This window comes from Scyliorhinus canicula, chromosome 13, assembly GCF_902713615.1.
Source record: "Scyliorhinus canicula chromosome 13, sScyCan1.1, whole genome shotgun sequence".
NCBI classification, from domain to species: Eukaryota; Metazoa; Chordata; class Chondrichthyes; order Carcharhiniformes; family Scyliorhinidae; genus Scyliorhinus; species Scyliorhinus canicula.
Window position 1 is genome coordinate 82,501,841 of NC_052158.1, and position 24,770 is coordinate 82,526,610.

The 24,770-nt window shown below is 49.1% G+C and overlaps 1 protein-coding gene across 6 annotated transcripts in view; it reads right to left on the reverse strand.

Annotated features, from left to right (window-relative positions):
• The window catches only part of LOC119976425 (ubl carboxyl-terminal hydrolase 18-like), a 129,597-nt gene extending 104,827 nt beyond the window's left edge, over window positions 1-24,770 (reverse strand). For 2 of the 6 annotated variants that reach the window (XM_038816956.1, XM_038816955.1), the window contains exons 1-4: window positions 24,337-24,770; window positions 15,674-15,838; window positions 10,948-11,067; window positions 9,773-9,937 (exon numbers count right to left, since the gene is read on the reverse strand). In XM_038816956.1, coding sequence (XP_038672884.1) covers window positions 9,773-9,937; window positions 10,948-11,067; window positions 15,674-15,838; window positions 24,337-24,588 — 702 coding nt within the window. In that variant the 5' untranslated portion in view covers window positions 24,589-24,770. The remainder of the gene's footprint in view (window positions 1-9,772; window positions 9,938-10,947; window positions 11,068-15,673; window positions 15,839-24,336) is intronic. The other 4 variants (XM_038816954.1, XM_038816953.1, XM_038816957.1 and 1 more) reach the window with 4 other exon arrangements.

Genomic DNA, 24,770 nt, shown 5'->3' on the forward strand with positions numbered 1-24,770 from the left:
GGAAGGCTTTGTGAACTGGGTCAGACTGCCATATCAGGCCCCGGAGGCGAGTGTAAGGACGAACAGGATGACATCCAAATATTTTAGATTATATCGTGGGACAAAACAGGGATGTCCCCTCTCTCCATTGCTGTTTGCGTTGGCCATAGAACCGCTGGCAATTGCTCTGAGAGCGGTAAGGGGATGGAGTCTCACTCTACGCGGATGACCTGCTTTTATACGTGTTGGATCCAGTGGCAGGGATGGATGGGATTATGGAAATTGGCCGGTTTTCGGGGTACAAATTGAACATGGCGAAGAGCGAGATGTTTGTGGTGCAGGGTCAGGAGGGTCGGCTGAGGGAGCTGCCGTTTAGGCTGGTTGGGGACAGTTTCAGGTATTTAGGGATACAAATGGCACGGGACTGGAGCAAGATGCATAAACTGAACTTGTCTAGGCTGGTGGAGCAAATGAGGAGTGAGTTTCGGAGATGGGATGCGCTCCCGCTGTCACTAGCGGGGAGAGTGCAGACGGTGAAGATGACGATCCTCCCAAGATTCCTGTTTATTTTTCAGTGTCTCCCTATTTTCATTCCACGGTCCTTCTTTAAAAGGATCAATAAAATCATCCTGGGATCAAGGACAGGGTAGTTTCCGGGGAAAGGTAGGAGAGGGGAGAGTCTCGGATATTTATAAGGAGCTTATGGGAGCAGAGGACACAGGGACCGAGGAACTGAAACTTAAGTGGGAGGAGCTTGGTGGGGAGTTGGAGGGAGGCGTATGGGCAGACGCTCTGAGGAGGGTAAACGCAACCGCAACATGTGCCAGGCTCAGCCTGATTCAGTTCAAGGTCGTCCACCGGGCCGGATGAGTAAATTCTTTGGGCTGGAGGACAAGTGTGCTAGATGTGCGGGAGGAACAGCGAACGATGTCCACATGTTCTGGGCGTGTCCAAAACTCAGGAGGTACTGGCAGGGATTTACGGACGTCATATCCCGGGTGCTGAAAACAAGGGTGACGATGAGTCTAGAGGTGGCAATTTTTGGGGTTTCGGAGGACCCGGGAGTTCAGGAGGGGATAGAGGCCGACGTTTTGGCCTTTGCTTCCCTGGTAGCCCAGCGACAAATACTGTTGGCCTGGAGGGACTCAAAGCCCCCAAAGACCGAAGTATGGCTGTCGGACATGGCAAGCTTTCTCGGCTTGGAAAAAATCAAGTTCGCCTTACGAGGATCACTATCGGGGTTCGCCCAGAGGTGGAAACCATTTATCGACTTCTTCGTGGAGAATTAATCGTCAGCTGGGGGGGTAGAATAGTGTAGAGTGGGGGGGGAAGAATAGGCGGGTCTATTTGCGAGAGAGGAGTTGTTATTTGCACTATGTTTTTGTAATTGATATTTGCACACAAATGTATATCGTTACTGTTTACAATGCCAAAAATACCTCAATAAAACTGTTTGTTAAAAAGAAAAGTTTGCAGATGATAAAAAGATCTGTGGAGGGACAGGTAGTATTGAGGAAGCAGGCGGGCTGCAGAAGGACTTGGACAGGCTAAGAGAGTGGGCAAAGAAGTGGCTGATGGAATACAATGTGGAAAAGTGTGAGGTTATGCACTTTAGAAGGAGAAATGGAGGCATAGACTATTTTCTAAATGGGGAAATGCTTAGGAAATCAGAAGCACAAAGGGACTTGGGAGTCCTTGTTCACGATTCTCTTAAGGTTAACGTGCGGGTTCAGTCGGCAATTAGGAAGGCAAATGCAATGTTTGCATTCATGTCAAGAGTACAAGACCTGGGATGTACTTCTGAGGCTATATAAGGCTCTGATCAGACCCCATTTGGAGTATTGTGAGCAGTTTTGGGCCCCATATCTAAGGAAGGATGTACTGGCCTAGGAAAGGGTCCAGAGGAGGTTCACAAGAATGATCCCTGGAATGAAGAGCTTGTATGAGGAATGGTTGAGGACTCTGGGTCTATATTCGTTGGAGTTTAGAGGGATGAGTTTATTGAAACTTACAAGATACTGCGATGCCTGGAAAGAGTGAAAGTGGAGGGGATGTTTCCACTTGCAGGAAAAACTGGAAGCAGAGGACACAATCTCAGACTAAAGCGACGATCCTTTAAAACAAAGATGAGGAGAAATTTCTTCAGCCAGAGGGTGGTGAATCTGTGGAATTCTATGCCGCCGAAGGCTGTGGAGGCCAAATCACTGAATGTCTTTAAGACAGAGACAGATAGGTTCCTGATTAATAAGGGGGTCAGGGGTTATGGGGAAAAGGCAGGATAATGGGGATGAGAAAATATCAGCCATGATTGAACGGCAGAGCAGACTCGATGGGCCGAGTGGCCTCATTCTGCTTCTATGTCTTATGGTCTTAAGGTATGAAACTTGGATTCCTTTCAGAAAGGTCCATGTTTAAAACATCTTAGGCATGATTGAACAGCCTTGTCGTACCCAACTCGGTGATGCGATGAGGCCGTTAAATCTCGCTGCGACAAAGTGGATGGAGTCGGGGCAGAGGTCGTTGGTAACAGCGCCGCTCCCGATGGCCCCAGGGAAATACTCAGGGAGTCCGGTGGTAGTGGCGATGCTCAAGATCTGGAGGCAGTTGCGCCAGCACTTTAGGTTGTGGGCGGGGTCAAGGGAAATGCCGATTCGAGGGAATCATAGAGATTTGAGCCAGGGAAGTGGGATGGTAGTTTTCGGAGATGGGAGGAGAGGGTAGTTAGGGTATTAAAGCATGTGTTTCTGCCGGTTTACTAAATTGGAGGAGCTGGGGGAGAAAAATGGGTTGGGTTAGGATTGAGCAGGGGGGGGATGTTTAGGTATATGCAGATCTGAAATTTTGCCAGGAAGGAGAAGCTTTCCGATTGAACCGGCCCCCACACTGTTGGAAGAGATATTGACGGCGGGGAGATTGGAGAAAGGGTGGTGTCAGCGATTTATAGGGTTATTCTGGAAGAATATAAGGGGCGGGATTCTCCCTTCGGGGGACTAAGTCCCCCCGTCCGTCGGAAAACGGGCGAGAATCACTCCAAACCTTTTCCTCAAAAGTCGGAGGTGATTCCCTGTTTTCCAGGGGGCTAGCAGTCCCGCAGCTCTGCTGCCGGTAGGGCCCTGCTGTACAGACCGCGTGCGGTGTCCGATCCCCCCCCCCCCCCCCCAACCCACCATAACGCCCACATCAGCTGCGAGTCCCAGTTCCCACCGGGTGAAACCATATTAGAACCACGCCAGCGGGAACTCGGCCGGTCGATCACGGAAGATCACCGGGGGGGCCTTTTCCAACGGCCCCCGACCGCCGCCGCGCGATTGCCCACGCGCGCGAATGGCGGCGATTCTCCGGTCGCCGGAGAATCGCGTGCCGGCGTGGGAGCCTATTTTGGGTAATTCTCCGCCCCCGTGCCGAGCGTGATTTCGGCATGGAGGGTCGGAGAATCCCGCCCCAGGTATCACTGGATTGTATTATGGCGAAGTGGGAGGAAGAGTTGGAGGAAAGCATGGAGGAAGGGTTGTGGTGTGAGGTGCTACGGAGGGTGAATGCATTAAATTTCGGCGTGAGGTTGGGGCTGATCCAGTTGAAGGCGGTGTATGGAACGCACCTCAGAAGGTCTAGGATGAGCCGACTTTTTGAGGGGGTGTTGGATGTTTGTGAACGCTGTGGGGGGTGGGCGCAAATCACGTTCATATGTTTTGGTGCTGCCCAAAACTGGAAGGGTATTGGAGGGAGGTCTTGAGGGAAATCTCAAAAGGTGGTGCACGCGAGACTCGAACCAGGTCCCCGAGAAGCCATATTCGGGGTGTTGGATCGGCCAGGGTTGGAAGCGGGTGTGGAGGCAGATGTCGTAGCCTTAGCCTCTCTAATCGCCCAAAGGCGGTTTCTGCTGGGGTGGAGATTGGCTTCTCCGCCCTGTGCGGCGGGGAGACCTGCTGGAGTTCTAAACACTCGAAAAAGTAAAGTTCGAGTCCAGGGGGAGGATGGAAGGATTTTACAACTCATGGGCCTTGGTCATCATGCATTTTCATGAATTGGATGACATCGAACATTGTGGGTGGGGGGGGGGGGGGGGGGGATGGGATTTGGAATGTATAAGTTAATGAGGATTCTTTTTCATTGTTTTGTATTCAAAATGTTGGGAGCTGTTTGAGGGTGGGTGGGATAAGGGGATTGTTAGCTGGGGTATTGTCATTGTATTTGTAGCTATTGTTAATCATTTATTGTTGTAAATATGATGAAAATGTGAAAAAGGAGAATAAAAATATATTTTTTAAAAATATCGCTGCAACACGCGAATGCCTCGTGAGATCTAACAAGATCTCGTGAGAGGTCGCGATCTTGATCTCGCCCTCACTGGGCATGATCCAGACCTACATATTTGTGGGAACAGTTAGCCTCACCTAAATATGTTTGCACCCAACACTCCCAAGGTCCGGGATCGAATTTCCACACCTCGGATACCTTGGGGGAGGGGTTTCTCCCAGGCCATCATAGGCCCCCAGGTGATTAGGCCGTGGACAGGGTGGCACTCTGGCTCTGCAACCTGGAAACCTTGGAATTGCCACCCGAGAACCCTGACTGTGCCCCCCTCGCATTGTCAGGGCTCCCGGATGGCACTGCCAAGGTATCTGGGTGGCACTGCCAGGTGCCGGTGCCTGGATGCCAGGGATAGGGTCAGGTCCGGTGGTGACCTCCCCTTTTCAGGTGGGGGGGTTTGAGAACCCCCGAATCGGTACGTTGTGGGGGTCCGGAGGCGGCAGTGGGGGGTGGGGAGGGTGTCGAGAGAATGGGCCCCCCCCCCGATCTCCTCAGAGAATGAGGTAATTGCGGCCTTGGCATGCATTCCTCGAAGCCAAAAAAGCAGTCCCGTTTAGTACTGGGGTCGTTCTCGGCACCTGCTCTAACGTGCCCAAAACAGCACTCTGCTTTTTCCCCTTTAAATCACGCCTTTTGTTTTCTGTTAACTTGAGGGTATCGTACTTCTTTAGTAATCAGCCCACTCCTCCTGACTTGACTTGTGCAGTCCCTCAGTGAGAATCAGCACAGCAATGGAAAGCACACTTAACTCGTACGACAAAAATCGGTTCTTCACAAACACCAAACATGTAATGGTGAAGATAATTTTATAAATCAATAAGTACATTTAAAAATATTGTCCATTCACACTTATCTCACTTCTGGAATCGAGCTTTACCCCAGGAAATGTGTTTTGATTATACATTTTGGGTTGGACTTTCCAGAAGACATTTCTCTCATGTTAGTTCCACTGTGGAGGACTTCTGGTGGCGACAGGTAGGAGAAGGTCGCACACAAGTTATCTCCCGCCTAGTTCTTTGTTTTTTGGACTTTCTAACCCAGGTCCCAGGGATTTGGGTTATCAGAACTGGCCTATCGTGTGGGAAAAGGAATGTGTCACAAAAAATACGTTGACATTTATGAAGAAAGTTGGTGGCAAGAAGATTACAGGGGGGTAATCCTTCAACAGAGCCAGAAAGTCTGTAAAGCTCAGCAGGAGGAAAGGCGGCGGCCCCGGCCTTGGATGGGGCTGCTCATATCACGGTGGAAAGACTGACTGGGGTGATGGTGCAGAAGTTTGATAAACAGTTTGCAAAGCTTTTTGAGATGCAGGGCAGGGTGATGATGGAAACCCATAAGCGGTCAATTGAGGAGGCACTTGGTCTGATTCGGGAGAAGCTGGAAAAAACCCCTGAGGCGGAGAAGGAGCATGGAGAGGTGCTGAAGGGTGTGGAGGCGGCCTTGTCGCAGCATGGAGATTGAATCATCTGATTGGAAGCTGAGATGTTGCTTGTGGACGGGAAGGAACAAAACTCTGGGGGCAAAGGTGGGTGACTTGGAGAAGATCGAGATGACAGAACCTCAGAATCGTGGGGTTGCTGGAGAGAGTGGAGGGTCCGAAGCCGACTGATTACTTTTCTCAGATGTTTGCCGAACATTTGAGGGGGATGTGGGGCGTGGAGACGGTCGATTGTCCCCTTCAGAGTTAAAACGGGCCCACCGAGTACTCCGGGTAAAGCCTCAGGCGAATGAACCACCATGGGCAGTGATTATTGGATTCCACAACTTCCAGGAGAAGGAGCGAGTCCTTCAATTGGCCAAAGTGAATCGGGTCCGGAGGTGGGAAAGAAACATCATCAAGATACGCCAAGATGTTGGAGCAGAGTTGCCGAAGTGGAGTGTGGCTTTTCTAAGGTAAAGTCAGCGCTATTCAGGAATGGAGTCAGGTTTGGTGGTTCACTGGGCGAGGCGGAGAGTCACTTTTTGGTCGAAAGATAATTCTGTCAGTATGCTGGAGGACGCGGAGGCTTTTGTCAAGAAGCATAGAGTTGGACTTGATTAAATGGATTTGATTGGGACTTTAATGGGGGTGGTTCGGAGGGGTTGGTTTGAGATGTGTTTGTAGTTTGTGTCTGTTGTATATTTGGGATTAAAGGGGCTGTGCTACGGTTGTCAGGGGGCTTGTAGTGGTCAAGGTAACAGTATGGGGAATATATGGCCCCCAGGGGGAGTTTAAGTATTTGGTTGAATTTGATTGAATGGAATACAATGTTATTTCATAGAAACTTTACAGTGCATGAGGCCATTCAGCACATCGGGTCTGCACCAACCCCTCCGAAAGAACACCCTACCTCGGCCCACTTCCCAGCCCTATCCCCATAACCCTGCAACACCACCCAAGGTTGGAATCAAACCCGGGTCTCTGGTGTTATGAGGCAGCAGTGCTAACTACTGTGCCACCCCCTATCGTAAGGGTGTTGGGCTTTAGTTTTTCTTCTGTAGCTGGAGCGGGCTAGGGAATGTCATTTTTATTTGTTCTTTGAGCAAATACACCCCGGTGATGGGGTGCCAGATAGTGCCCCCCTGTGACGCCCTCACCAGCCCTCGCCGAAGCCCCCAGGGGCAGGACAGCGCAACGGCTCCCCACACCACCACCCCCTCATCCCACACACGGCGACTGTGATGGCGCTGGACACAGTCCGCAGCCGATGCGCGAGGTTGACGAAACCTCAGACCACAAGTGATCCACGCCATCGGGAAGTCGGCCCATCGGGGGCAAGCATCGGGGAAGGCCTTCAGGTGACGTCCTGAGGCGTGCGGCGTACTCAGCGATGATGCCATTTTGGAGGGGACAGAGCATCCGAAAGAGAGTGCCGCCCCCGATTTGGGCGTCAAAACAGATTCTCTGACAAATTGCCGAATACGATTTTGCCGTTGGCAATTGGAGAATCCAGCCGGTGCTTGTTCAGTGAATTGGACATTCTGAATTCGCCCTCTGTGTACCTGAACAGGCGACTAGGGCTTTTCACAGTAACATCATTGCAGTGTTAATGTAAGCCTACTTGTGACACTAATGAAGATTATTATTATTATAAGTAAGATTAGGCAAACTCTCATCCTGCTAACAACAAACTGAATGCTTTGATCTTTCTGCCAAACCAATTTCTAGTCACTGGGTGTCTTTAGCTAAGTTGGTTGAACAGCTAGTTTGTGATACAGAGAAAGGCCAACAGTGTGGGTTCAATTCCTGGCAACATATGAAGGCTCCACATTCTAACCTTTGTCCCTCGCCTAATGTGTGGTGATTGATCCTCAGGTTAAATAACCACCAGTCAGCTCTCCCCCTCAAAGGAGAAAGCCCTATCTGGGACTATGGCAACTTGTTTAGCTCACCAGGCTAAAAATCGCTGGCTTTTAAAGCAGACCAAGCAGGCCAGCAGCACGGTTCGATTCCCGTACCAGCCTCCCCGGACAGGCGCCGGAATGTGGCGACTAGGGGCTTTTCACAGTAACTTCATTGAAGCCTACTCGTGACAATTGTAGCGATTTTCATTTCATTTCAATTTAGAACAAAGAACAATTCAGCACAGGAACAATCCCTTCGGGCCGCCAAGCCTGCACCAGTTCATGATACCAACCTTTGCCAAAACCCTCAGCACTTCCTTGTGTCGTATCCATCTATACTCATCCTATCCATATGTTTGCCAAGATACCTTTTGAACACTGTTAATGTATATGCTTCCACAGCCTCCCCTGGCAATGCATTCCAGGTACTCACCAACTTTAAATAAAAAAAACCTGCCTTGCACATCCCCTCTAAACGTACTTCAATCACTGGTACAGAACTTCAGACCTCTTGTTCCCTACCCTCACCACCCATCGGACCACAAATACAACCTCACTACAGCTCCCTCACTTGCACCACCTCCTGCCCTTGGAAGCTTTCCTCTCAGCAAATGATCATCATGGCATTTAAATGCAAGCCCTGAACCATTAAGTAGCAGGACCTTTTTTTTTTTAAAAAACACACCACTGAAATAGATAGTATAGAAGGAAACCATTCAGCCCACTGTAACTGTGCCCTATCCATTGTCAGCTCTCACTACCTTGTCCTCTCCCAATCAGAACCATAGAAATTTACTACACATGTTAGACATTTACAGCAATTAAACTGCATGTCCAACAAGTGTTCCAGGAATTACCGCATCTGAAAATTATCACAGGCAGGATAGTGCCTGCAGCTTCTTGTATTAGCAATATCGGAAGGGGCTGATTTCCAGCATTCCTTTGCATGAACAGATCGCATGGAATTTCAGCCCAATAAAGTTTAACTTATTAGTGAACTGGGTTTAAAAACCAAAGAAAAGTAACAGTATATAGTGAATTTCCACCACAACAGGATTTATTTTAATATAAACATATTATGACCAGTTCCCTACCCTCTATGTTTTCAGAGGTATTTATGATCGGATCCATACTGTGGAACCTGGAATTTATGCCACATTGCGACAAGCGAGTGGAATTGTTGACCCCAAGCAGTGAATCATGGCTTCCGAAAGAAATGAAATGAAAATCGCTTATTGTCACGAGTAGGCTTCAATGAAGTTACTGTGAAAAGCCCAAGTTGCCACATTCCGGCGCCTGTTAGGGAGGCTGGTACGGGAATTGAACCGTGCTGCTGGCCTGCCTTGGTCTGCTTTAAAAGCCAGCGATTTAGCCCAGTAAGCCCACTGTGTTAAACCATGAGAAATGGCCTTTTGTAGCAAAGTTACAATCTGTGGCCTTTTCATGCTAGATCAGAAGTAATGTTTCTTGAGGATATGTCAAGGAAAACAAGTGTGGAAATTGCAGAGATACTGGTCATAATCTTCCAATCCTCCTTGGATGCAGGCGTGATCCAGAGAACTGGAGAATAGCAAATTCTCTTGATCAAAAAGAGTGGAAAGATAATGGATATAAAAAGATAATTGGTGACTTAACTGAGGATGACAGGATTATGAGGGGCCTAGATAGGGCAGATAAGAATGCCTACTTTCCACTAATGGAGAGGTCAATTACCAGGGGCCACAGATTTAAAGTGATTGGTAGAAGGATTAGAGGGGACATGATTAGAAGGGCCTTCTTCACCCAGAGAGTGATGGGTGTCAAGAATCTGCTGCCTGGTTTGGTGGTGAAGGCCGAAACCTTTAAGATTTGAAGCAGGGGAGATTTTAGGCACCTAGAGATTTCAGAATGTTCAATTCATCTAGTAAGCATGTCTTTGGGACTTGTGGGAGGAAACCGGAGCACCCGGAGGAAACCCATGCAGACACGGGAGAACATGCAGACTCCTCAGAAACAGTGATCCAAGCAGGAATCGAACCCGGGACCCTGGCGCTATGAAGCAACAGTGCTCACCATTTGACACTTTATTTAGGAGAGGGTTGTTAGGACGAGAACATAATTGCACAATTTACAAATACATCACTCAAACAATTGTTAAAATCATTAATGAGTTCCCTACCTTTGGTATATCAGAGATTATTTGCATGTTTGGTTCATTTGTCTTCACCAAATTTATTGAACTTGGTTTCCTTTCAGAAATGTCCATGCGTGATAAACTGTGGCTGACATATTGTATATTTTCATCATTCAACCTGTTGCGCTGGACTTGATTGGTGTAATCACTCTGTAAATATTAGTACAGCAATGTAAAGTACATCTAACCATTATGACAAGAATGAGTTCTTCACATAAGCATGGGTCTTGCTTCAACCCATGAAAAATGTCTTGACTATACAAAGCAGCCCGCTTGATTGGCACCCCTTCCACAAACATGCACTTCCATACCATCAATACACTGTGGCAGCAGTGTGTATCATCTACAAGATGCATTGCAGGAACTCATCAAGGCTCCTCAAACAGAATCTTCCAAACTGCCATCTAGTAGGAAAAAAGCAGCAGACTGGAGCAGCCCGCCTGGACATTCCCCTCCAAGTCACTCACTATCCTGACTTGGAAATATATTGTCATTCCTTCACTGTCGTTAGGTCAAGTGTCAAAGGAAGGTTTTTACATTCAGACAATAAATATTTGGGAGATCAAAAAATAGATATACGATGGAGGACAAAGGTCACAGTGTAAAGTCAATGAACTTGCAAGTTGAGTCCCGAGTGTTGTAATTTGCCTATTGGGCATGGCTTCACCCTCACCCCCACAACCCTGGACATTGCCTCGGAGAAGGCTGTCCAGAACCCAGCAAGCTTGGGGCAAGCCCAAAACATGTGGGTGGTTGGTCGGGCACCTCTGGCATCGCTCACATTTGTCCTCCAGCTACGAGAAGAACCTGCTCATTCGGGTTCTGGTCAGGTGCGCTCTGTGCACCACTTTGAGCTGCATTAGGCTTAGCCTTGCGCAGGAGGAGGTGGAGTTCACCCTGCTCAGTGCTTCGCTCCAGAGTCACCATCCTACCTCTGTCCCCAGTTCATTCTCCCATTTTTATCTGGTCTCGTCCAGTGGAGTCCGGACTCTATCCAGTAGCTGTCCGTATATTTTCCCACATAGCCCCCGCTCTTCTCGTTGCTTGTGGCTATCAGGTCCTCTAGTAGTGCGTTTTCTGGGGCCCCGGGATACCCTACTGTCTCTTTGCAGAGGAAGGGTTTTATTTGGAGGCGTCTCATTTCCGGTCCTTTTGCTCACCTCCACTTCCTCGTCAGTTTGTCTCGTGTCGCCAGTCTGTGCCCCACGTGGAAGTCCCCGACCGTCAATGTGCCCCCGTCCCGATCTTTTGAAGGTGGTATCCAGCATCCTGGGGGGAATCTGTGAGTGCCGCATATGGGAGACATTTTAGTTATCCCGAAGCGTTGTCTCAGCTGGGTCTACGTTCTCAGCGTGACCGCTACCACTGGGCTCGTTGTGTATCTTGTTGAGGGGGCTGGGAGTGCTGCTGTGGCCAGGGCTCGGAGGGTCGTTCCTTTACAGGATGCCTCCTCCATTTGTACCCAATCTGTGTCGGGTTCTTGTACCCATCCCCTCACTCTTTCTGCCGTTGCCGCCCAGTGGTAGTATTGTAGGTTTGGTAAGGCCAAGCCCCCTTTGATTTTCCCGCTTAGCAGTGTCTGTTTGGGAATTCTCAGGTTCTTACCCCCCCCCCCCCCCACCCCCACACACAAACGCCATTATTAAACTGCCTATATTTTGGAAAAAGGCCTTGGGGATGAAAATCGGGATGGATCTAAACAGGGAGGGGAACCTTGGCAGTACGTTCATCTTGATTGTCTTCACTCTCCCCGACAGGGAGAGTGGGAGTGAGCCCCACTGTTGAAGGTCTCTTCTTACTTCCTCCACCAGGCTGGTCAGGTTCCACTTGTGGATCTGTGTCCAGTCTCTGGCTACCTGGATCCCCAGGTAACGGAATCTGTTCTGGGCCGTTTTGAACGGGAGCCCCTCCAGCTCTCTCCCTTCCCCGTTTGGGTTCACTGGGAATGCCTTGCTTTTGCCCAGGTTAAGTTTGTCACCCGAGAAGGTTCCAAACTCTTTCAGTATTTGTAGTATTGCCTTCAGTCCCTCCTGTGGCTTCGAGACATAGAGGAGCAGGTCATCTGCATAGAGTGAGACTCTGTGCTCTCTGTCCCCTCTCCGGATTCCCTTCCAGCTTTTCGGGTCCCGCAGGGCTATCGCCAGGGGTTCGATCGCTAGCGCGGACAAAGAGTGGGGACAGGGGGCAGCCCTGTCTTGTTCCTCTCTGCAGCTGGAAGTATTCAGAGCTGGTGGTGTTAGTTCGGACGCTCGCTTTGGGAGCGTTGCACAGGAGCCTCACCCGGGCGGTGAACCCTGCTCCTAGCCCAAACCATTCCAGTACCTCGAGGAGGTATTTCCATTTGACTCTGTCAAAGTCTTTTTCTGCATCCAGGGAGACGATCACCTCTGGTGTTCTCTCCCCAAGGAGAGTGGGGGGGTCATTATTATGTTCAGCAGCCGCCTGGTGTTCACTGTGAGCTACCTACCCTCGAGTAGTTTGTGTCTGTTGTATATTTGGGATTAAAGGGGCTGTGCTACGGTTGTCAGGGGGCTTGTAGTGGTCAAGGTAACAGTATGGGGAATATATGGCCCCCAGGGGGAGTTTAAGTATTTGGTTGAATTTGATTGAATGGAATACAATGTTATTTCATAGAAACTTTACAGTGCATGAGGCCATTCAGCACATCGGGTCTGCACCAACCCCTCCGAAAGAACACCCTACCTCGGCCCACTTCCCAGCCCTATCCCCATAACACTGCAACACCACCCAAGGTTGGAATCAAACCCGGGTCTCTGGTGTTATGAGGCAGCAGTGCTAACTACTGTGCCACCCCCTATCGTAAGGGTGTTGGGCTTTAGTTATTCTTCTGTAGCTGGAGAGGGCTAGGGAATGTCATTTTTATTTGTTCTTTGAGCAAATACACCCCGGTGATGGGGTGCCAGATAGTGCCCCCCTGTGACGCCCTCACCAGCCCTCGCCGAAGCCCCCAAGGGCAGGACAGCACAACGGCTCCCCACACCACCACCCCCTCATCCCACACACGGCGACTGTGATGGCGCTGGACACAGTCCGCAGCCGATGCGCGAGGTTGACGAAACCTCAGACCACAAGTGATCCACGCCATCGGGAAGTCGGCCCATCGGGGGCAGAGCATCGGGGAGGGACTTCAGGTGACGTCCTGAGGCGTGCGGCGTACTCAGCGATGATGCCGTTTTGGAGGGGACGGAGCATCCGAAAGAGAGTGCCGCCCCCGATTTGGGCGTCAAAACAGATTCTCTGACAAATTGCCGAATACGATTTCGCCGTTGGCAATTGGAGAATCCAGCCGGTGCTTGTTCGGTGAATTGGACATTCTGAATTCGCCCTCTGTGTACCTGAACAGGCGACTAGGGCTTTTCACAGTAACATCATTGCAGTGTTAATGTAAGCCTACTTGTGACACTAATGAAGATTATTATTATTATTATTATTATTATTATTATTATTATTATTATTATAAGTAAGATTAGGCAAACTCTCATCCTGCTAACAACAAACTGAATGCTTTGATCTTTCTGCCAAACCAATTTCTAGTCACTGGGTGTCTTTAGCTAAGTTGGTTGAACAGCTAGTTTGTGATACAGAGAAAGGCCAACAGTGTGGGTTCAATTCCCGGCAACATATAAAGGCTCCACATTCTAACCTTTGTCCCTCGCCTGATGTGTGGTGATTGATCCTCAGGTTAAATAACCACCAGTCAGCTCTCCCCCTCAAAGGAGAAAGCCCTATCTGGGACTATGGCAACTTGTTTAGCTCACCAGGCTAAATCGCTGGCTTTTAAAGCAGACCAAGCAGGCCAGCAGCACGGTTCGATTCCCGTACCAGCCTCCCCGGACAGGCGCCGGAATGTGGCGACTAGGGGCTTTCCACAGTAACTTCATTGAAGCCTACTCGTGACAATAAGCGATTTTCATTTCATTTCAATTTAGAACAAAGAACAATTCAGCACAGGAACAATCCCTTCGGCCCGCCAAGCCTGCACCAGTTCATGATACCAACCTTTGCCAAAACCCTCAGCACTTCCTTGTGTCATATCCATCTATACTCATCCTATCCATATGTTTGCCAAGATGCCTTTTGAACACTGTTAATGTATCTGCTTCCACAGCCTCCCCTGGCAATGCATCCAGGTACTCACCAACTTTGAATAAAAAAAACCTGCCTTGCACATCCCCTCTAAACGTACTTCAATCACTGGTACAGAACTTCAGACCTCTTGTTCCCTATCCTCACCACCCATCGGACCACAAATACAACCTCACTACAGCTCCCTCACTTGCACCACCTCCTGCCCTTGGAAGCTTTCCTCTCAGCAAATGATCATCATGGCATTTAAATGCAAGCCCTGAACCATTAAGTAGCAGGACCTTTTTTTTTTAAAAAACACACCACTGAAATAGATAGTATAGAAGGAAACCATTCAGCCCACTGTAACTGTGCCCTATCCATTGTCAGCTCTCACTACCTTGTCCTCTCCCAATCAGAACCATAGAAATTTACTACACATGTTAGACATTTACAGCAATTAAACTGCATGTCCAACAAGTGTTCCAGGAATTACCGCATCTGAAAATTATCACAGGCAGGATAGTGCCTGCAGCTTCTTGTATTAGCAATATCGGAAGGGGCTGATTTCCAGCATTCCTTTGCATGAACAAATCGCATGAAATTTCAGCCCAATAAAGTTTAAATTATTAGTGAACTGGGTTTAAAAACCAAAGAAAAGTAACAGTATATACAGTGAATTTCCACCACAACAGGATTTATTTTAATATAAACATATTATGACCAGTTCCCTACCCTCTATGTTTTCAGAGGTATTTATGATCGGATCCATACTGTGGAACCTGGAATTTATGCCACATTGCGACAAGCGAGTGGAATTGTTGACACCAAGCAGTGAATCATGGCTTCCGAAAGAAATGAAATGAAAATCACTTATTGTCACGAGTAGGCTTCAATGAAGTTACTGTGAAAAGCCCAAGTTGCCACATTCCGGCGCCTGTTAGGGAGGCTGGTACGGGAATTGAACCGTGCTGCTGGCCTGCCTTGGTCTGCTTTAAAAGCCAGCGATTTAGCCCAGTAAGCCCACTGTGTTAAACCATGAGAAATGGCCTTTTGTAGCAAAGTTACAATCTGTGGCCTTTTCATGCTAGATCAGAAGTAATGTTTCTTGAGGATATGTCAAGGAAAACAAGTGTGGAAATTGCAGAGATACTGGTCATAATCTTCCAATCCTCCTTGGATGCAGGCGTGATCCAGAGAACTGGAGAATAGCAAATTCTCTTGATCAAAAAGAGTGGAAAGATAATGGATATAAAAAGATAATTGGTGACTTAACTGAGGATGACAGGATTATGAGGGGCCTAGATAGGGCAGATAAGAATGCCTACTTTCCACTAATGGAGAGGTCAATTACCAGGGGCCACAGATTTAAAGTGATTGGTAGAAGGATTAGAGGGGACATGATTAGAAAGGCCTTCTTCACCCAGAGAGTGATGGGTGTCAAGAATCTGCTGCCGGGTTTGGTGGTGAAGGCCGAAACCTTTAAGATTTGAAGCAGGGGAGATTTTAGGCACCTAGAGATTTCAGAATGTTCAATTCATCTAGTAAGCATGTCTTTGGGACTTGTGGGAGGAAACCGGAGCACCCGGAGGAAACCCATGCAGACACGGGGAGAACATGCAGACTCCTCAGAAACAGTGATCCAAGCAGGAATCGAACCCGGGACCCTGGCGCTATGAAGCAACAGTGCTCACCATTTGACACTTTATTTAGGAGAGGGTTGTTAGGACGAGAACATAATTGCACAATTTACAAATACATCACTCAAACAATTGTTGAAATCATTAATGAGTTCCCTACCTTTGGTATATCAGAGATTATTTGCACGTTTGGTTCATTTGTCTTCACCAAATTTATTGAACTTGGTTTCCTTTCAGAAATGTCCATGCGTGATAAACTGTGGCTGACATATTGTATATTTTCATCATTCAACCTGTTGCGCTGGACTTGATTGGTGTAATCACTCTGTAAATATTAGTACAGCAATGTAAAGTACATCTAACCATTATGACAAGAATGAGTTCTTCACATAAGCATGGGTCTTGCTTCAACCCATGAAAAATGTCTTGACTATACAAAGCAGCCCGCTTGATTGGCACCCCTTCCACAAACATGCACTTCCTCCACCATCAATACACTGTGGCAGCAGTGTGTATCATCTACAAGATGCATTGCAGGAACTCATCAAGGCTCCTCAAACAGAATCTTCCAAACTGCCATCTAGTAGGAAAAAAGCAGCAGACTGGAGCAGCCCACCTGGACATTCCCCTCCAAGTCACTCACTATCCTGACTTGGAAATATATTGTCATTCCTTCACTGTCATAGAATAGTACAGCACAGAACAGGCCCTTCGGCCCTCAATGTTGTGCCGAGCCATGATCGCCCTACTCAAACCCACGTATCCACCCTATACCCGTAACCCAACAACCCCCCCTTAACCTTACTTTTATTAGGACACTACGGGCAATTTAGCATGGCCAATCCACCTAACCCGCACATCTTTGGACTGTGGGAGGAAAACGGAGCACCCGGAGGAAACCCACGCACACAGGGGGAGGACGTGCAGACTCCACACAGACAGTGACCCAGCCGGGAATCGAACCTGGGACCCTGGAGCTGTGAAGCATTTATGCTAACCACCATGCTACCCTGCTGCCCCTGCTTGTCGTTAGGTCAAGTGTCAAAGGAAGGTTTTTACATTCAGACAATAAATATTTGGGAGATCAAAAAATAGATATACGATGGAGGACAAAGGTCACAGTGTAAAGTCAATGAACTTGCAAGTTGAGTCCCGAGTGTTGTAATTTGCCTATTGGGCATGGCTTCACCCTCACCCCCACAACCCTGGACATTGCCTCAGAGAAGGCTGTCCAGAACCCAGCAAGCTTGGGGCAAGCCCAAAACATGTGGGTGGTTGGTCGGGCACCTCTGGCACCGCTCACATTTGCCCTCCAGCTACGAGAAGAACCTGCTCATTCGGGTTCTGGTCAGGTGCGCTCTGTGCACCACTTTGAGCTGCATTAGGCTTAGCCTTGCGCAGGAGGACGTGGCGTTCACCCTGCTCAGTGCTTCGCTCCAGAGTCACCATCCTACCTCTGTCCCCAGTTCATTCTCCCATTTTTATCTGGTCTCGTCCAGTGGAGTCCGGACTCTATCCAGTAGCTGTCCGTATATTTTCCCACATAGCCCCCGCTCTTCTCATTGCTTGTGGCTATCAGGTCCTCTAGTAGTGCGTTTTCTGGGGCCCCGGGATACCCTACTGTCTCTTTGCAGAGGAAGGGTTTTATTTGGAGGCGTCTCATTTCCGGTCCTTTTGCTCACCTCCACTTCCTCGTCAGTTTGTCTCGTGTCGCCAGTCTGTGCCCCACGTGGAAGTCCCCGACCGTCAATGTGCCCCCGTCCCGATCTTTTGAAGGTGGTATCCAGCATCCTGGGGGGAATCTGTGATTGCCGCATATGGGAGACATTTTAGTTATCCCGAAGCGTTGTCTCAGCTGGGTCTACGTTCTCAGCGTGACCGCTACCACTGGGCTCGTTGTGTATCTTGTTGAGGGGGCTGGGAGTGCTGCTGTGGCCAGGGCTCGGAGGGTCGTTCCTTTACAGGATGCCTCCTCCATTTGTACCCAATCTGTGTCGGGTTCTTGTACCCATCGCCTCACTCTTTCTGCCGTTGCCGCCCAGTGGTAGTATTGTAGGTTTGGTAAGGCCAAGCCCCCTTTGATTTTCCCGCTTTGCAGTGTCTGTTTGGGAATTCTCAGGTTCTTACCCCCCCCCCCCCCCCACCCCCACACACAAACGCCATTATTAAACTGCCTATATTTTGGAAAAAGGCCTTGGGGATGAAAATCGGGATGGATCTAAACAGGGAGGGGAACCTTGGCAGTACGTTCATCTTGATTGTCTGCACTCTCCCCGACAGGGAGAGTGGGAGTGAGCCCCACTGTTGAAGGTCTCTTCTTACTTCCTCCACCAGGCTGGTCAGGTTCCACTTGTGGATCTGTGTCCAGTCTCTGGCTACCTGGATCCCCAGGTAACGGAATCTGTTCTGGGCCGTTTTGAACGGGAGCCCCTCCAGCTCTCTCCCTTCCCCGTTTGGGTTCACTGTGAATGCCTTGCTTTTGCCCAGGTTAAGTTTGTAGCCCGAGAAGGTTCCAAACTCTTTCAGTATTTGTAGTATTGCCTTCAGTCCCTCCTGTGGCTTCGAGACATAGAGGAGCAGGTCATCTGCATAGAGTGAGACTCTGTGCTCTCTGTCTCCTCTCCGGATTCCCTTCCAGCTTTTCGGGTCCCGCATGGCTATCGCCAGGGGTTCAATCGCTAGCGCGAACAAAGAGTGGGGACAGGGGGCAGCCTTGTCCTGTTCCTCTCTGCAGCTGGAAGTACTCAGAGCTGGTGGTGTTAGTTCGGACGCTCGCTTTGGGAGCGTTGCACAGGAGCCTCACCCGGGCGGTGAACCCCGTTCCTAGCCCAAACCGTTCCAGTACCTCGAGGAGGTATTTCCATTTGACTCTGTCAAAGTCTTTTTCTGCGTCCAGGGAGATGATCAACTCTGGTGTTCTCTCCCCAGGAAGGGGGGGGGGGGGGGGGGGGGGGGGGTCATTATTACGTTCACCAGCCGCCTGATGATCACTGTGAGCTACCTACCCTTGAGAAAGCCCGTTTGATCCTCTGTGATCACCTCTGGTACACAGTCCTCCAGCCTTTTGGCCAGGACCTCTGCAGGCATTTTCGCATCCATGTTCAGTGGTGAAATGGGTCTGTATGATCCACATTCCATCACGTTTTTCTCTCCACCAGCAGCTCGACAGTCGCGGCCTCGGAGTATTTTCTGTCGACTTCCTGGATGGAGTCCACCAGGTGTTGCTTGGCCACCCTCTCTTCCCTATCTCTGCTTGCCTTGTAGGCTGTGATCTCTCCTCTAATCACGGCCTTCAGTGCCTCCCAGAACGTAGAGGGTGAGACCTCCTCGTTTTGGTTGAGAAAAGCAATCCTAACCAATCTTCCGATTAGGAACATCACAGCTCTCAGGACTCAACACCGAGTTCAACAACTTTAGACTGTGACCCTTTTCCTCCATCTTAACCCTTTTTTTCAAATACCTCGTACATGTATTGTCTCAATGCAAAAACCCTCTCCCCACCACACGAGGGGGAAGTATCAGGGGCACTGTGGGGCGGGGGTTTGCAAGAGATGCTCTTTTAACTTTTGTACATCGGGCAGCCTTTAGAAAGGCCGCCTTGATCTTTATTAGCTTTCTGGTGGGGAGAGCTCAATCAGTGTTTGAAGTCGGGTGACACACTCCTTCAACGTTTCTCCAAAGTTCCTGGCCATACAGTGGAGAATGTCGCTATTGTTTCTGGTGGCCTCAACGCCACTTTCCCTGCCCACTGCCACACTCAGCAAAAAAAAAAACTACTGCCCATAGAATACAAAAGCAAGAAAGCTACGATGAACCTTTAAAAACGCTGGTTCATCCTCACCCGAAACACTTTGTCGAACATCAGGGACCACACGTTAGAATGTATCCTGCAACTACGAAACTGAGGGAAATTTACTAGATTTAAAGATTCAGGCTACTGGATAAGACTGACTTTCAGCAAACACACATTGGCACAACTGTGAATGAAACTCTATAGATATTTTTTAGGTTCTAAATTTTTAGACCAAAGTTAAAGAATAAGCAATTCAAATCATAGAAACACTACAGTGCCGAAGGAGGCCATTTGGCCCATTGACTCTGCACCAACCCTCTGAAAGAGCACCCTGCCTAGGTCTACACCCCCACCCTATCCCCGTAACCCAGTACCCCACCTAGCCTTTTGTACACTAAGGGCCAATTTATCGTGGCCAATCCACCTAACCTGCACATCTTTGGACTGTACAATGAACACAAAGCACCCGGAGGATACCCACACAAACAACATTCAAACTCCACAGATAGTCACCAGAGATTGGAATCGAACCAGGGTCCCTGGCGCTGTCATGTAGCAGTGCTAAACACTGCCACCATGCTGCCATTTGCCTTCTTTAAAAACTTTTTTTTTTTTAGTGATGATGGGTGCAATTTAACTAAAAAAAAGACAGGCTGTACTGGGCGGGATTAGCGGAGTCACTCCCGGCACTAACGGCCCCGCTATCGAATGGCATTTTTGTTTCCTTTCCGAACCCCGACTGGCAAAACCGCCTGAGGCCACACTAAGCGTCATTTCCTGCACTCAGGAGCGGAGCTATTTTTAAATTGTGCCCTAATCACTCGACCCCTCTCCCCTCAACATGACCCTGGACTCCCCAAAACTCCAATTCACCTGTTGGGAGGTCCTCAAGCTCCCTGCACCCCACCACATACAAGCAGAGGACCCTGGGCCCGATCCCCGGTGTGGGCACCGCCAGCTTGGCAGTATCCCTGCTGGCCTGGAAGTGCCACAAGGATAGTACTGCCAGGGTGTCCAGATGGAATTGGGAGTGCCAGAGTATCACCCTGCCCAGAGCCCAGCCTCCTAGGTGCCCCGATCTCCTGCGAGACCGAGACCCACCCCCACCAAGTGCCAAATCACCTGCTCTCTTATGGAGACCAGTACTAACCGGCGTTTGCTTGGGGACTCTGAGGCCAAATGAGGTCATGTTGCATGGAACACAGCAGCCCAGAGTTCCCAGAATATAATTAGGAACCTCTTAGAGGCATCAGGATCATCAAAGAAAGTTACACTAGTCAAACTATTCACCAGAAGATCATTATCTCAATTCAGCAAAGAAGTGTATGGGCAGGCTAACCAGATAGTTAGATACATGCCAGTACCCAAGTATCTGAATGGAGAACTCAAGGTGGAAATGCAGAGTGAGAGTTAAAAATGTTTGACATCCTAAACAAAGCAAAAATTATATAGTGCTTAATGTACTCGGCATGGTGGAAGCAACAAAGGGAAGATAAATGGGGTAACATTGATCCCAGCTGCAACCATTTAAAGAGTAAGAGTACAATTAAATAATGGAACCTGGTGCTGACTGGATGCTTTGCTTTCCAGATATATTGTAGGATGGACCAATGAACTTTGCTAAAGTGCTTGGTCTATTTTATAAGTGCGATGCATAGCAAATTTGATGTTTATGGGCAACCACATAGAAATATCCTTCAAGCAGATCAGAACCAGAGATGTACAAGTGATTGCAGTGACTTCGGCTGGGCAGAATATATGTGTGGTTAATTATATACCAAGGTGCTTCATAGGAATGTTGTCAAATAACATTTCACACAGCCTCACAAGGAGTTGTTATCAGGTTGGCATTCAGGTGTGTCCTCAAGCAAGGGAAGATGGAAAGACTGGGAAAGGTTTTTAGGTGAAATTCCAGGGTTTGCCGCAGGCTGCTGTGATAAAAAAAATTCTGGATGTAGGCCGTCAAGTCCTTTGAGACGAGTAAAACTCCCGGAAGCGACGGCTTACCGGCTGCATTGTATTTGGCTCTGTGTGACTGGATGGGCCCAGACCTGCTGGAAGTGTACGAGAGTATGCTTCTGGATGGCAGCATGTCAGAATCCATGAGAAAAGGCATCATCACCCTCATCTACAAGCAGAAGGGGGAAAAGGGAAGAAATTCGAAATTGGCGACCCATTTCACTGTTAAATGTGGATTACAAAATCTTAGCCAAAGTCATCGCCAATCGGGTAAGGTCTGCTCTGGAGTCGGTGATCCACCCCGACCAGACCTGTGCTGTACCCGGCAGGAAGATCTCTGACAGCCTCGCGCTGCTCAGGGATACAATCGCCTACGTGCAGGACAGGAGGGTGGACACCTGCCTCATCAGCCTTGACCAGGAGAAGGCTTTTGACAGAATATCGCACACCTACATGATGGATGTGCTCTCCAAAATGGGGTTTGGGGAGGGAATTCGCAATTGGATCAAACTGCTCTACACAAACATCTATAGCGCAGTCTCAATCAATGGGTGGGAATCAGAAAAGTTCCAGATCAAATCTGGAGTCAGGCAGGGCTGCCCTCTCTCCTCGGCCCTGTTTGTGTGCTGCATACAACCCTTTGCCGAGTCCATCAGGAAGGATCCGGGTATGAGAGGGGTGACGATCCCAGGCAGCGGAGGCACGCAAGTCAAGGCCTCCCTGTACATGGACGACGTCGCCGTCTTCTGCTCGGATCCCGCGTCTGTACGCAGGCTCTTGGACACCTGCGACCAGTTTGAACTGGCCTCAGGAGCCAAGGTAAACCGCGGCAAGAGCGAGGCCATGTTCTTTGGGAACTGGGCCGACCGATCCTTTGTCCCCTTCACGGTCAGGTCAGATTACCTGAAAGTGCTGGGGATATGGTTCGGAGCAGCTGGGGCATGCACCAAAAACTGGGAGGAATGCATTGCTAAAGCAAAACAGAAACTGGGCTGGTGGGAGCAACGCTCCCTCTCCATTGCGGGCGAAACACTGGTCATCAGGTGTGAGGTACTCTCGGTGTTACTGTACGTGGCGCAGGTCTGGCCCATCACTCGGACCTACGCCGCAGCAGTCAGCCGGGCCATCTTCAAATTCATTTGGAGATCCAAGATGGACCGGGTCCGAAGAGACACAATGTACAAGCCTCTAGATAAAGGAGGGAGGAACGTACCCAACGCCGCCCTCATCCTGATGGCCACCTTTGTGTGCAACTGCATCAAGCTGTGCGTAGACCCCGGGTATGCAAACACCAAGTGTCACTACATACTGAGGTTCTACCTGTCCCCGGTGTTGCGAAGGATGGGCCTGGCCTCATTGCCGCGGAACGCTCCAAGCAGTTGGACCGTGCCGAAACACCTGTCCTTCGTGGAAAAATTTGTGAAGAAAAACACCTTTGACCACAAAGCAATGAAGCAGTGGTCAGCACGTAATGTCCTCGAGACCCTCAGAGAAAAGGAGACTGTGGAGGACGTTGGATGGTTCCCTGAGCAGACTGTCAGAGCCATCTGGCAGAATGCCTCATCACCAGAACTTTCAAACAAGCACCAAGACCTAGCTTGGCTGGTGGTGAGAAGGGCCCTCCCTGTCAGATTCTTCATGTACACCCGAAGGCTCAGCATCAATGCACGCTGCCCTCGGAGTGGATGTGGGGGAAATGAGACAGTCACACACCTCCTTGCGGAATGTGCCTTTGCAAAGCAGGTCTGGAGTGAGATGCAGTGGTATCTGTCAAGGTTCATCCCGAGCAGCTCTGTAACACAGGACTCTGTGCTCTACGGACTGTTTCCAGGGACACACACCGAAACAAATATCAACTGCTGCTGGAAGGTCATCAACTCGGTAAAAGACGCTCTTTGGTCTGCCCGAAACTTGCTGATCTTCCAGTGCAAAGAACTGTCCTCGACCGAGTGTTGCAGACTGGCACATTCCAAGGTCCAGGACTACGTGCTGAGGGACGCACTCAAGCCTGGGGCAGCTGCCGCCAAGGCGCAATGGGGAAAGACCACAGTGTAAGGTCTTCCCAGCAAATGTACACCGAGGGGTTGGTAACAGTGTAAAACCCCTCGGCCCGGGTCTTCAATACCCCAATGTATGAAAGAAGCAAAACAATGTAAATATTTAAGAAAGAACTGTAACTTATTGTAGGATACGTGTGAAACGTTATCCCAATTGAACATAGAACATAGAACAGTACAGCACAGAACAGGCCCTTCGGCCCTCGATGTTGTGCCGAGCCATGATCACCCTACTCAAACCCACGTATCCACCCTATACCCGTAACCCAACAACCCCCCCCCCCCCCTAACCTTACTTTTTTTAGGACACTACGGGCAATTTAGCATGGCCAATCCACCTAACCCGCACATCTTTGGACTGTGGGAGGAAACCGGAGCACCCGGAGGAAACCCACGCACACACGGGGAGGACGTGCAGACTCCGCACAGGTAGTGACCCAGCCAGGAATCGAACCTGGAACCCGGGAGCTGTGAAGCATTTATGCTAACCACCATGCTACCGTGAATTGAAGAAAGACAAATGAATGTAACTCGGATGGAAATGCACAGTCAAGACAATTTGAAATGTTCTGTAAAGTTTATGATAAATTTTTTTTTAAATTAATAATGTTTATTGGAATTTTTTACAGAAAATATAACAAAAAGTATAGCAAAAAGCAGTAATATGCAACTAACAGCCCCATAACACCCACAATTCCCCCCATACCGTAACATCACATGTATCACATTCCCCCACCAGTTTATGATAAATTTTGTGAATAAAGTATATTTTTTGAAAAAAAAAGATTTTAAAAATTCTGGATGTGCAAACGGGTTGCAACAGTAAAACATTTGTTTCAGAGTCTTTGCACGAGACCAATGATACACAGAAATGGAAAAACAAAATACACTTGGTACCAGATGGGATGAAGAAAGAAAAGTGCCAAAATGCTATTCCTTCCTTTGTGCATATGAAAAGAGTTTGGGCTCCTATAGTTGGCAATGAAATATAGTAGCGAACATGAGCCCCATTACCTGTGATGTTTCCGTGTTCCCGGGATGGCTCGGGACTGACGGGGCGTAGTCCCGGGTTGTAGAGTGACTCCGGTTCGAAAAACCGGGACTGGTCTCTTGGCTGACATAGGAACTCGTTGTGGTCCAGGTCGGGGTCTGCTCTCTTTTCTGGTAATCCTCCCTGCTCACATCCCGAGAGGAGCCGTCTACAAATCTGGGACTTTGATTCGTCGTCCTTCCAGGTGCTGGGCAACTGAGGTGGCCGCGAGACATTCTCGAGGCTGTAAACCTTTGCTGAATGAATGTCACAGAAGCTGTTGACCACTTACTTCACTGTTTCGCCATTTTGTAACAGCTACAGAAAGTGAAACTTGGGTTCCTGGTTTCCCTGCACAAACCGAAGCCTCGCAACACACACCACTGCAAATGTAACATCTGGAGAGCATATTTATATT